Source organism: Sceloporus occidentalis, unplaced genomic scaffold, assembly GCF_023333645.1.
Source record: "Sceloporus occidentalis isolate IW3139 unplaced genomic scaffold, rSceOcc1.0.p SCAF_7, whole genome shotgun sequence".
In the NCBI taxonomy this organism is placed as follows: Eukaryota; Metazoa; Chordata; class Lepidosauria; order Squamata; family Phrynosomatidae; genus Sceloporus; species Sceloporus occidentalis.
In genome coordinates this window covers 21,216,741-21,229,476 of record NW_028316987.1, presented here as the reverse complement: position 1 = coordinate 21,229,476, position 12,736 = coordinate 21,216,741, and the positions used below count along the sequence as shown (strand labels likewise).

The 12,736-nt window shown below is 38.6% G+C and overlaps 1 protein-coding gene across 7 annotated transcripts in view; it reads right to left on the bottom strand.

Moving 5' to 3' along the window:
• The window catches only part of EPHA5 (EPH receptor A5), a 289,060-nt gene that overhangs the window by 234,462 nt on the left and 41,862 nt on the right, over positions 1 to 12,736 (bottom strand). For all 7 annotated transcript variants that reach the window (XM_089532330.1, XM_089532332.1, XM_089532331.1 and 4 more), the window contains exon 2: positions 11,951 to 12,015. In XM_089532330.1, the coding sequence (XP_089388456.1) occupies positions 11,951 to 12,015 (65 nt within the window). The remainder of the gene's footprint in view (positions 1 to 11,950; positions 12,016 to 12,736) is intronic.

The window sequence follows — 12,736 nt, the reverse complement described above, 5'->3', positions numbered from 1 at the left end:
AGATGAATATAGACTGACAAGAGATGAATATGAACAAATTTAGTAACACCCAGTTGAGCTTCATTGTAGATACACACAAGGACTAAAAGGCAAAGCCAAAATCTTCACAGAAAAGACAGATTTTGAGGAGAGATTTTGACAAAAGAAGAAAGAAGTGACATCATGGTAATGCTCTGGAAGTTTGAAACATAAGGACACTGCTGAGAAGCAGAATACTATGGCCCAAGCATTAAAGCAGCAGATGACATTAGCACACAATATGAAGAAAATAAAGGTGAAGAAGTAAAGACCACAAGAAAGGGCACTGATACAAAGAAAAGTACAGTGCTGAAACTGGACAAGAGGTGCACAGAATATGAAAGGGAAGGAAAAGCCAATGATCAGATTTCTGGAGCAGGGTCATGGGGTTTAACTTGATGAGAGGGGGTGAATGGTAATAGCAAAAGGGGGTTTAGAGATATACAGGAGTTTAACTGTGACAAGAGACAGCTGGGGGAGATGTAAAGAAACTAATGTAGCAAATGAGCAGAGGTTTATCCAAGTTCCTATGTAGAGCTGGCTTCCTACGTTTGTTTCCAAGAATTTAACAGTACATTACATGCCACATCAGGTACCAAGCATCTTGTTCAAAGATGATTTGAGGAGGAAGAGGAGTATTTACTTGTAAGTGAGCACACAGTGGAAGGCCAATTTGGACTGGGCCTACCATGCCATGGATGAGGAAGGATAAAACCACCCACAGAACAAATTTTTAAAACTAAATTCACTTCCCCCATGAGGGAAGTATAAAAAGGGGCAGGACATCCATTGGCACCATGCTCAAACGGAGGAACGTGTCCATGCTCTACCAGTGTGCTAGATCAGCATTTGGAGCTTGGAGAACCGATTAGGCTTAGATGCAAAACAAACCTCTCCAGCCCCATTCTGGCTATGAACAGTTGGGGGAATGGGATGGAGGCTCATTTTCTCAAACACACACATGCACTTCAAGCTTGCAAAGAGAGATGTGGAAAGTACGAAGTATTTTCTCTTAACCTCATGCTGAAGCACAAGATCACGGGCAGCACCTTGTCTCTCAGGGGAAGAAGCTGTGGGCAACAACATATTTATGCCTGGCCAACACACCGCTATCTCAAGGGTCTACTAAAAAAGATTGCACAGATGTATTTAATTTAACCCCCCCCATATCTTCTAATAAAACACTATTCAAGCAAGTTAGTTGAAGCCTACTACTACTATGCATGTAAAAATAAACAGACATAGGGACTGTACAGATGGGTGGCATGCAGCTGCCCCTTTAGTGGCCAGATTGGTGCCGCAGCAACTACATGCCGCAGCACTGATCCGGCCTCTAGAGCACAAAAAAGGAGCCACAAAAAGTGGCTTCTTTTTGTGCCCTCTAAAGGAGCTGTGGCGGTGCGGCTTTGCGAAGCCCTTTCAGCACTTTATCATCTAGATGTAGCACCAGGGTCATGCCATGATGCCGCATGCTGTCTAGATGGGCATGCAGCGTCATGACACAATGGGGTGGAGTCACAGCATCCAGTGTGCAGATGCTGTGCCGGGGCTCCACCCACAGGCAGGCACAAAGTGCCGGTCTGTACACCACCGTTATTCATTCACTGTAGTCCAGCTGTCCCATTGCTTCCGAATTTGTAGGTCTTTCTGGTTGGTCTGAATCTTACTATAAATACCACACCTAAAGTGGACCAACTAAATTCAGCAAGATCTACCTATGTGTTAACTCACCACTCAGGTCTAATCTACTCTGGATTGGATTGGAACCAAATGGTCTCAGGCCTTTGTGTTCAGCAGTCCTCTGACACCCAGAAACAAAAAGCCGAAGCCATGAGATGTTCAGCAGAAGACAGCAGCTGAAACACACAATGCGGCAGACTTTTACGCAGTATCTACTGTTTCACCCCGTCTCCCTCATCTCTAATTTGCCAAGAGCATTTCACACAGATAATATTACAATCATGGCTAAGGCCTTGACAACTGCAATCATAAATCAAGTTCAAAATCTTTCATTAATCATCCTTCTGTAATCAGTGGCTATTCAGTGCAAATTTACATCTCATTTCTGTTGGCCAAACACCCGCATTAGGGCTTTGAGGCTTAGTCAGGCTTAAATGATTATATATCCCCTAATAAACACTGAAGTCTTCTCTGCCTGAATATCGTGAGCTGCATTAATAACACATTGCACAAGCACAGCCAGTTCTGCATGTTGTGCGGAAGGCAAGAGTTTCTGCTCACCCGCCCCAGCAGATGGTTATGCCCAAGATCTGTCACATCTAAAGAATGCACCTAAAGAATTAGGGGAGGGATTCTGTTCATGTTTTTATTGGCAAGCTGCTCCAAGCTTGTATGATCATGAAAAGTTTTCAAACATAACTACATATCTAAATTCATCTCTGTTTCCTTTCACTTTTTCACTTTTTATTATTTTGTGACTTTTAAAAAAATATATATTGTAACCCACCTTGAGTCCCAAAGGAGGGGAAAGCTGGAATATAAATAAATATAATAATAATAGAGAAGAAGAAGAAAAGGAGGGGGAAAGGAAGAAAGGAAAATCCTCTTTTCAGAGAAAGAGAATGTCAGAAGCATTTTTAAATTGTGCATACACTTGTAAAGCTATAAATCAATGAGGGTGCACAACAACAGCAACAATAAAGTGGTTGATGGCTTTCTTCTGCTTTGATTAAGCTATAAAAATTTCTTTAACCTCCCAAGCTTATTGGAGATGCCATGATGATGCTCTCTGAGACACCTTCCTGAGCACTTCCTGGCACACAATAGTCATACCATCCTAAAGCTCCACTTGATAAAATCTCCTGTCTGAAGCTGAAAATGAATAGGGTGGGGGGAAAGAAACCTTTATGGACTAGAGAGCTATAAAATACTTTGTTTTAGTAAACCCTGTGAGCTTTGCAGAAATCAAAATAAAATCAAAGACTAAAATCTGCCTTGTGCACACCATATTTCTGAAAAGAATCCTATACTTTCAGTGTTTGTTTTTTGGTTTGTTTTTTTGACGTGGGTATACATAATTTTGTACACACTTTGAATGTTTCTTTGCAATAGAGTTTAGTAAGGGAGTGCAGCCCTCCACTGTCTTCTATTATGCCCCTCAACCTACCACTCCTGTCCTAGAAGCTTCTAAGAGTTGTAGTTCGCCCCTTCTGGGGGGGCAGAAAAAAAATCTATGAAATCAAGGGAGGTTTGAGGGCTCCAAAACAAGTTTGAGCCATACTTTGTTACATGGAATGGAGTTAACTGTTACTAGTTACTTGTGAGAAGAGGAAGGATAAAAGAATTTAAAAATACTATTTTTTTACATAAGCGAACACCTCTCTTGGGCTCTCCAGGTCCTCCAGTGCAACTCCATGTTCAGGTTGACCATAGAATCATGCTGGATGATCTACAAATGCCTAGAGAAGTGTTTTCTCCAGGAACTTCTAGTTCTCCAGCACAATTGTATGGTTAACATCCAGTAGAATTGCACTGGTATAGCATAGGCTCTAGGGGGTAGAGTTTGCTAGTACAGCCTCGAGGGGCACATCTGGCCCATGGATTGCACTCTGTCAATCTCTGCTTCATTGTGATGATCTCCATTTTTTTATCATTTAATGACTTTTTAGTTGTGTTTGCTTAGGCTGACTATACATACCATTTTAAATGGGACAGTACCATTTTTTTTTCATATTTCCAGACCATCCTGTCATTTAATATAAATGTCAATTTGGTCTATTTTCAAGGCAAATGCCCTGTTGTGTTGTGAAAATTGTTTGAAGATCCCTGTTTGAAAATGTGGTTGTCAAAAAAAAATGTGTCATGGAGTATGAGACGTTCTGTGATAAGCTGTTGAAAGACTGAAATCTGCTACATAAGATTATTTCATTGGAGAAATATTCATGTTATGACTATGATGAAATACAGTCCACCTCTATGTCTACCTAAATTTTTGTATGAGTTCTGTCACTGAAGACTAATTGTGAGCTCAATAGGTTCACATAATAAAACTTTTGTTATCATCTTACTTTATTACAGAATATTACATGTCGCCATCCTGTTTCTGCCATCCCAATGTCCTGGTTTTCTCTCAAGGAAATATGGTCAGGATAAAAATGTTAAAATACATATATACTGTATCCACCATGTTTTGGCTGGCGATGTTCCTCTACTAATTATTGTGTTTTTTTCTTATCAGTGTTTACATGCGGTAGCTTACAGAACAATATTTCTGAGAGCCAGCTGGCTTCTTCACTTACAGGGTTCCCCTGTTTGGACACCCATGAGCAATTTGTGGATGAATGGGACCAGGAAACATGTATGTGGATAATGAGGGCCAGGGGCAAAACCACCAGCAAGACTCTGCTGCACTTCCCTTTTGCATAGGAAGGGGAATTCAACATGCAACTATTAATTAAGAGACCTTTTATGGTCATGAATTATTTCTACTTCATTATAAAAGCACTGCATTAATTATACATTCACATTTAGCAAAGAATGAATCTACCATTGGAAACAAGAAATTAAAAAAAGTTTGTTGCTACAATAAATATCAATAAACACTTATCTGTAAAAGGAGGCAGGGATGTCAGTGTGTCATATTGTGTTGATCTTTAAAAGTACATCAATAGCAGTATTTTAATACCCAAAACTTTTTCTAGTTATTAAGAATGTCTGGATGAACTGGTTTTCTCTGTCTTGTGGCAAAGATCTACAACTGATCACCAACTTCTTGAGCATTCCAGGGTCGTCAAAAGGAACCCCAGCTAGAGACTTTTAAAGGTACTGATGACTTAAGGCAATGTCAACACAACAGCATCAGGAAGGAAACTTTGTGCAATAATCTCCTAAATCGTGACAAACGTCCTCTGGATACTATCCATGGAGTTTGGGATCACTTTATTGTAGAATCCTATTTTTCCTTGCTTTAAAATGTCAAGATTTATCATCCTTATATGTGTGCATGCATAAATTTTCTGTAGCAAGAAAAAGAATATTTCTAAATATTGCTTCACCATGGTTTTCAAATCTATTTAAAAGATTTTTCTGCTCTAATCACGTAATGATATAATATTATAATTCAGAAAGAAAACAACTTGTCAAGCATTTAACCAGATTTAATTAACATTGTTAACACAGCAGGGGACACTGACTTATTATTATTATATTATTATCCAGGCTGCAATAAGCCTAGACAAACAAGGAAAGCCAGATTCTTGTAATTTTTAGCACTTCTGCATGATAAAGACGATTAGGATGCTACCAAATGAGCCACTTTAATAAAGAAAACTCTGTCAGGAGATTTCTGGGCTGCCATTAGTTCTGATATCATTTGCCCCACTTCTGACAAATCTGAACATAACAGATTAACAATGGATTTTCTTCTACCAGTTCTTTCCTCACTCTTGCACCACATTGTTTGTTTGCCCCAAGAAAAATTTAATAACTGAAGTGGGAGATCCTAGCCTTTTCTGGATAGATCCTGAGCCTTCTCTTGAAGCAGAAGGGACCATACTGACTGTCTAAAAACAAAGTGGCACCTGAGACCATTGTATGAACAAGTCTGAACAATTTGTCACCCGTTAGCAAAGACCAAAAGGTGCTACTTCATTCTAGATCAGCTGTGAGTAGGCATGGAAAGGCAGCAGAGAAGATACCACCAGCAACCGGAAGAGGTCTTGTCTACAACTACCACACAGGAAGGTACATAAGGACTATCACTTGTGATCCATGATCGAGATTCTACAGCGCATCACTTTTATCAATGTAGCACATTTTATGTAGACACATGATCAAGGCACTTGGCTGACAGCCTGTTGTGTGACTACAATGCACAATGGCAATGTGCATTTGCATGCTACCCCATGTACTTTAATGTGCTACCATATGCATAATGGTTGTGCATGCACAACTCTGCTTCCACTACCATCAGAGGGATTCAAGTGTTACATAAAACTAACTCACCACATGTATCACAATTTAATCCTGTGTATGTCACTGACAGAATTCTGGGCAATGACTAACTCTTTCTGATATGGCTCATAAAGACTGTGTCAAATTTACTGTAACCATTTGGAAGCTGAAAGAGGACAGAACACAGAGAAAGTTAGATGGGTTGGACTAAGATTCCCAGGCTCAGAATTTAATCAGGTCTCTTAGGAATAAGATCCTATCCTTGAATGGATTTTAAATGTCTCAGAATTACCAAAGGAGATAAAAAGCAGATAAACCACTATTAAAATTATATTAAAAGACTTCATAATTTAATCTGACATCAGAACAAAAATACATTGTAAACAAGAAAGAGAAAGAGAAAGACTGATCTCATAAAATTATATTGGTGGTTATAACTTTAGGGGGACTGCCTAAAAAGATCTGTGACATAACAAATGTATGTGCATTTCTGCAGTAATTTGTAACTATGTCAAAGCCTTCAAATTAATAACTGATTTACTGGCAAATCATCAAGAACAATTATAGAACCCTACCAGTCACTGTATGCATGTGGCATTATGCCATACAACATTAAAAGCTGCAGCACCATAGGCAAAATTCGGTGGTTCAAGCCAGATGAAAAACTGGAAACAGAATTCTCCCTCTTTCTCCGAGGAAACAAAACTCTACATCCTTAGGAATATTTGTTGCACCCAGATCCTCTTGTACAGAATTTGTCATTGATCTGTCTGACTTTTTTTTTTTTTAAGAACAGTTATAAATAGTGATACCTGGCCAAAGTCTGAGCAGGTATTATTAAGTATACACAAAAATTCTTCCATTTATTTTCCTAGAGTTTTTTCACCAGCAAATACAACCATTTCAGATATCTATGCAAACAGTACTGTGTATATTAAAGATGCTGGATCTTAGAGATGGCTACTAACTCTTGAAAAATGCCTGTACCTTCTATATATTCCAAAAATCAGACTAGTTGACTAAGGAATGAACTTCGAAACTAAAAAGGTACTTTAGGAGAGTGAAGGAAGGAAACATCCTTGTTATATTTCTGTTATCTCAATGTCATCTTACAATTCAAATCCAAATAGAAAGCCACATAAATCCTCTTTAAGTTTTAACTTTTTTAAAAAATAACTGTATATATTATTCTTCATAGGATAGTATTTACCCTGCATAACCACTAATACTACCTCCTATTTCTAGAGCAATCCTTCTGACAGTTTTGTCACAGGACAGAGCAAAAAAGCAACAGTGAGCACAGCCCTGCAGATGATGTTAAATCTTTTATATGCACAGTGCAGCCTTTGGGACATTTACAGTAAATCTGGGCAGCATCTCAACATGTGATTTTGCAGCATTACAGCAGCAATAATATGACTGACGGGAACACTCCAAAGTGTGCTTTCTACTATACAACATGACCACAGTAGTGCAAAAAGGATGAGGTGACAGGGATGCCAATCACAAGCACTTACTGAAAATAGATGCAAAATGGGCCAAAGTTTATATAAAATTATTAAAATAAAATCAGGTCATTGGCTTCTTTTCAACATTAATTGAAAAGTATAGTTTCAAGAGACTCAGGTTTGTATAGCTATACTCTGAAAAGAACTAGCCTGCATTGAGAGATATGTGGAAATTTTAGTGCATGTAACAATCATGGATGCATACCATGACCCCAAAGCAATTTTAACAGTGATTTGATGTAAAAGCTAGATGAAAATCCATATACCCAACTGCTATATAATGAAACAGGTTTTGTTTCCCCTGTCTTTATGAAGATTGAAGGTTCATTGTCCTTTGTCAGTTAACCTGTATCTAGCTGGACTTCCTTCTTGTTTACCATTTTGGTCACCTGAGCTTCCAAACTTATAAACACCAGTATTGTCCAGTAGGCATATTAATGTCAACATTTCTCTTAAGATTCTCAAATTTCAGGATATTTTATGTTGGGAAAATAACCAGAGGACTTTGTAATCTTCCTTACTTATTAAATAAACATTATATATACATTTATATTCTTCCCTTGGGGAGGATCATTATCTCACATAGACATTTCATTAACAAGGCACATCCTAATAAGAGATTTTACAATGTCTAAGCACATTATTTTATAGATGCTACAGTGACGTTGTCTAAACTGATTCTCATATAGATCTCACATTTTTATCTAAATCTTTTTTAAATTTAACAACATTTTCTCCAGAGGCCATTTATAAACTCCACAAGGAGATTCAACAAATCACATAAACTATCACATTGTTGAGAGACATATCACATAATCTTATCACATAAGGAAAATGTCCTGTATTAACATAACATAACTATAACTCATTTTTCACTGAAGAAAACTACTCCCTGTTGACCAGTATTCTATGGTATGTTGCACAGTCTAGGAGACAGCCATAACAAGAGCTGCATGGAGCCATGGGTACCATAGCATTAACATTTACATGAAACCGCTGGGAGAGATCATCTGGAGACACAGGGCACGGTGTTATCAGTATGCTGATGATACCCAAATATGTTTCTCTGTGTCTCCGACTGATGCAGTGTCTAAGGATGGCGTCTCTCCTCTGAATGCCCGTTTGGCGTCAGTAATGGGCTGGATGAGGGAAAACAAACTCAGTCTGAATCTAGAGAAAACAGAAGTACTGGTGATAGGTTCCCCAGGCCCGGGGAAGGAAATTTATCCACCTGTCCTGAACAGGGTCACACTTCCCCTGAAGGACGAAGTTCGCAGTCTAGGAGTACTTCTGGACTCGTCCCTGCAGTTAACATTTCAAGTAGATGCGACAGTCAGAAGTGCTTGCTATCAACTTCGGTTGATACTCCAACTGCGACCCTACCTGGGCTGAAAGGACCTTGAAACAGTGGTACATGCTCTGGTGTAACCTCTCGCTTAGATTTCTGTAATGTGCTCTACATGGGGCTACCCTTGTACCAAACCGGGAAGCTTCAATTAGTACAAGCCAGATTGGTCACTGGTGCATCCAGGTTTGAACATATAACACTTATTTTGAAAGATCTTCACTGGCTGCCCATCCGCTTCCGAGAACAATACAAGGTGTTGATTATTAACTATAAAGCCCTATATGGCTTGGGCCCGAGTTACTTGAGGGACCACATCTCCCCATATAATCCGCGCCGCACACTTAGAACATCCAGGAAGAACCTGTTGGAAATACCATCTTCCAAGTACATTGCTACATCCCAGATGGCCTTTTCATTAGCAGCCCCGAAGATCTGGAATAGTCTTCCCGATGAGCTCCGTCTTATGACCCCCCTGGAATCATTTAAAAAGAGCCTTAAAACCTTTATCTTTTGTCACGCCTTCCCCCCTGAACAATAAAGTTTGTATCTCTGATGCCATCGATTCTCTGCCTATCCTGGATATATATGTTGTATGATTGTTTTTAGAATTTTTGTACTATTGAATTTTACCTATGAGATTGTTTGTAATGGTTTTTTAATTATTATTATTATAGTCACCATCTCCACCATTCATACTCACACAAGCATTATCTCTTCAAATGCATACAGTAACAATTAGCCTCAAAGATGATTTCTCAGACTATGAGCTTGGAGAACCCAATAGGACTCAGCCCATTTATGGTGATGGCACAATGCTACAGGACATTTTCTGCAGCCACTCCCAACTTATGGAATGGCCTGCCGGACGAGATCTGTCAAATTACCAATCTAGGGAGCTTTAAAAAAGTCATTAAGATGGATCTCTTCTGGCAGGCCTTCCTGGAATAAAATACTCGGCCACAAATAAGACTTCCCATCTAGTGAACTCTGCCCATGATGATGATTATTTGGATTAGCTAGTTTTTAATATGTAGTTTTTAATCTTATACTGTTTAATCTTGTTTTAGGGGGGGCATTATATATATATATAGATAGATGTATTTTAACTTGTTGTACACCGCTTTGACTGCCTAGCAAAAAGCGGGATAGAAATAATATATATATATATATATATATATATATAAAATTAATAATAATAATAATAATAATTTGTTTTATTTATATACCGCTATTCCAAAGATCATAGCGGTGAACATCAAGTAAGCTAATTAGCAAGTAAGCTAATTTGCCCCCAACAGTCTGGGTACTCATTTTAGCGACCTCGGAAGGATGCAAGCCTGAGTCGAGCTTGGGCCCTTTTGCTGGTCTTGAACTCGCAACCTTGTGGTTTTGAGTGAATGGCTGCAGTACAGGCATTTACCCACTGTGCCACCAAGGCTCCTATATATATATATATATATATATATATATATATATATATATATATATTATTTAGAATGCCTTGGGTTCAGTAACACTACAGAAATATAGCACTATTATTCCTTTTTAACTACCATGGTTCCATCCTAGGGAATTGGATGAAATGTGGGGATTGTAGTTGCATTCTTAAGAATTCTTAATGCCCCCCTAAACTGCCAATCCCAGCATTCCCTAGGAAAAATCCAAGACAGTTAAAGTGAAATAATAGCACTATAACACTGATGTGAATGGGCCCCTGAACAGGGCTGTGGTGAAGGGTGAATGCAGATATTTTGTGAAGTACTTTTTTCATCCTATCTTAATTAATATGCATTGCTCCACCCTTCTGCCACGCTGTTCTGATATTCTTATCATCAAAGTTTCATCCCCCCTCCTATTGCACTTCAGCAGTCCTTTTTCTAATTTCAGAACTGAACAGATTCTCTTCCATCACCCAGCATGTCTCTGAGTCCCTGCCTTGTTTCTTTCCCTTCAAAAGCTTCATTGCTATGACTGCTGCTGCCAACAGTCAAAATCTCATAGGACATTTTTCATAAAAACTACCTCCAATCAAAATCTTGCAATTATAAAGGAGAAAAATCTGCCATTTGGTAGTGCAGCCTACTAAGATCATTCTTCATTGTTTAGTAGATTTACTCCCAGTGTAGCACAGTCTGGTGCATGAGAAAGAAAAAGAGCACGAGAAAGAAAAAGAACATAGTTGCCATGTTTTTTTCATTGCATTTTTGGATTGTGATAGAGCATCTCTCTACTCATTAAGTCAACCAAGATTCATCAAATTTCACGATCTAGCAATTTTACCTATTCCTCTGTACACAGTGTCAGACTACAGTTGCCCTGAATGATACACAACAAAAACAACTGCATTATATATTCCTGGAGACAGCAAAATATTGCAGTATGTATTTCAATTCCATCAGACAGTGTGGTATAGCTATACCACACTGTCTGATTGAATTGAAATACATACTGGGCTAGGACTCTGGGTTAGGACTCTGGGAGATGGGAGTTTGAATTACAGCACAATAAATCTTGCCAAGAAAACCCTAGAACAGGGTCACCATAAGAGTTATTTCAAGGCATACCGGGGGGGGGGGGGGGGGGATCCGATCCAATCCTGTAAGCATCGAGAGGGCAGCTTCTGCAGTCATGTCCAACAATCCCAAGGGTGCACTCCATATTCCAATAAACTCCTCCAAACCTCTCTCTGATCTCAAAGTGAAACTATAAATTATATTATTCATTGATATAGGCTTATATGGCAATGAATCGTCTCCCACTCTATCCTATTTGCTTCACACAGCCCTCTGTATGTTGTTGAATTGCAAATCTCATTTACCTTAGCTAGCACAGCCAATCCTAGTACAAAATTCAGACCATTACACTACATTGGCTCCGATTTGCTTCTACTGTGCTGAACATATGCAACCAAAGCAAATAAGGCCTGCTGCACCTCCAGTACTTTCATATCCAAAAGAAAGGAAAACCTTTTAATGTGGCCCAGAACTTCTCATCACTCAGAAATAGGGAGCACGAAATACTAGGATGGCTGGCAGCACAGCAGCTTCTCACAAAGTGCTGAAATTACCTTCGATTCTTACTGCTGGAAAATGGCATTGGATAAGTCCAAGTTTCAAAAGGAACCTGGTTCATGAAAACAATATATGGCACCCCAGAGACTTACCCCATTCTTTGGATATGCGATCCATCCAAGATCTCCCATTACTGATCGTGAGTCCAATAAATTCACTAGGGAGAAAAAAGTAGAAAGATTATTTCACTCGATGTGAAGGAAAAGGTACTAAATGAATGTGAGATACCAAAGGCAATAGGTAGGTAGGTAGGTAGATAGATAGATAGATAGATAGATAGATAGATAGATAGATAGATAGATATCACTGTAACATCACTTTTGTTCTGTACCAATAAGCCAAGCACTGCTGGGACTACCAAGTGCAAGAAAGGCTGTTTCATCCCACAGGTTACATGTAGCCATTATTTCCTTCTATTTTTCCCCTGGGCTGCCCAGTATTCACAGTATTCCCCCAGATTTTTTTTAATGACATTGAAGATTGCTGCCAGAACTCAGCAGCAAACAGCTAAATGCATTATAGTCAATGGCGGTAAGACATGAAATGTGCTATAGTGAATGAAAGAAGCCAGTATCTAACTAAACTATTTCAGTTCAATATAACTAGTCGATATCAATATTACATTGATTTATTTTAAATTAAGTGTATTTGAAGCCAGTTTATATATTCCTATAAATTCATTAACAACTTACTAAGTATGAGCAGGGAAATTTCATTTGTTAATAAGGGGTGGGGGTATTTTGTTGAATTTAGTAATATTTAGTGAAGAACTGTTTTTAAATGGCTTCCATTAATTTTTAATTTGCTTTATATGTACATAGCTAATTTTCACATATATATATGTGGATGCCCCAGTAATGGCAGTAACTTTCTGCAGT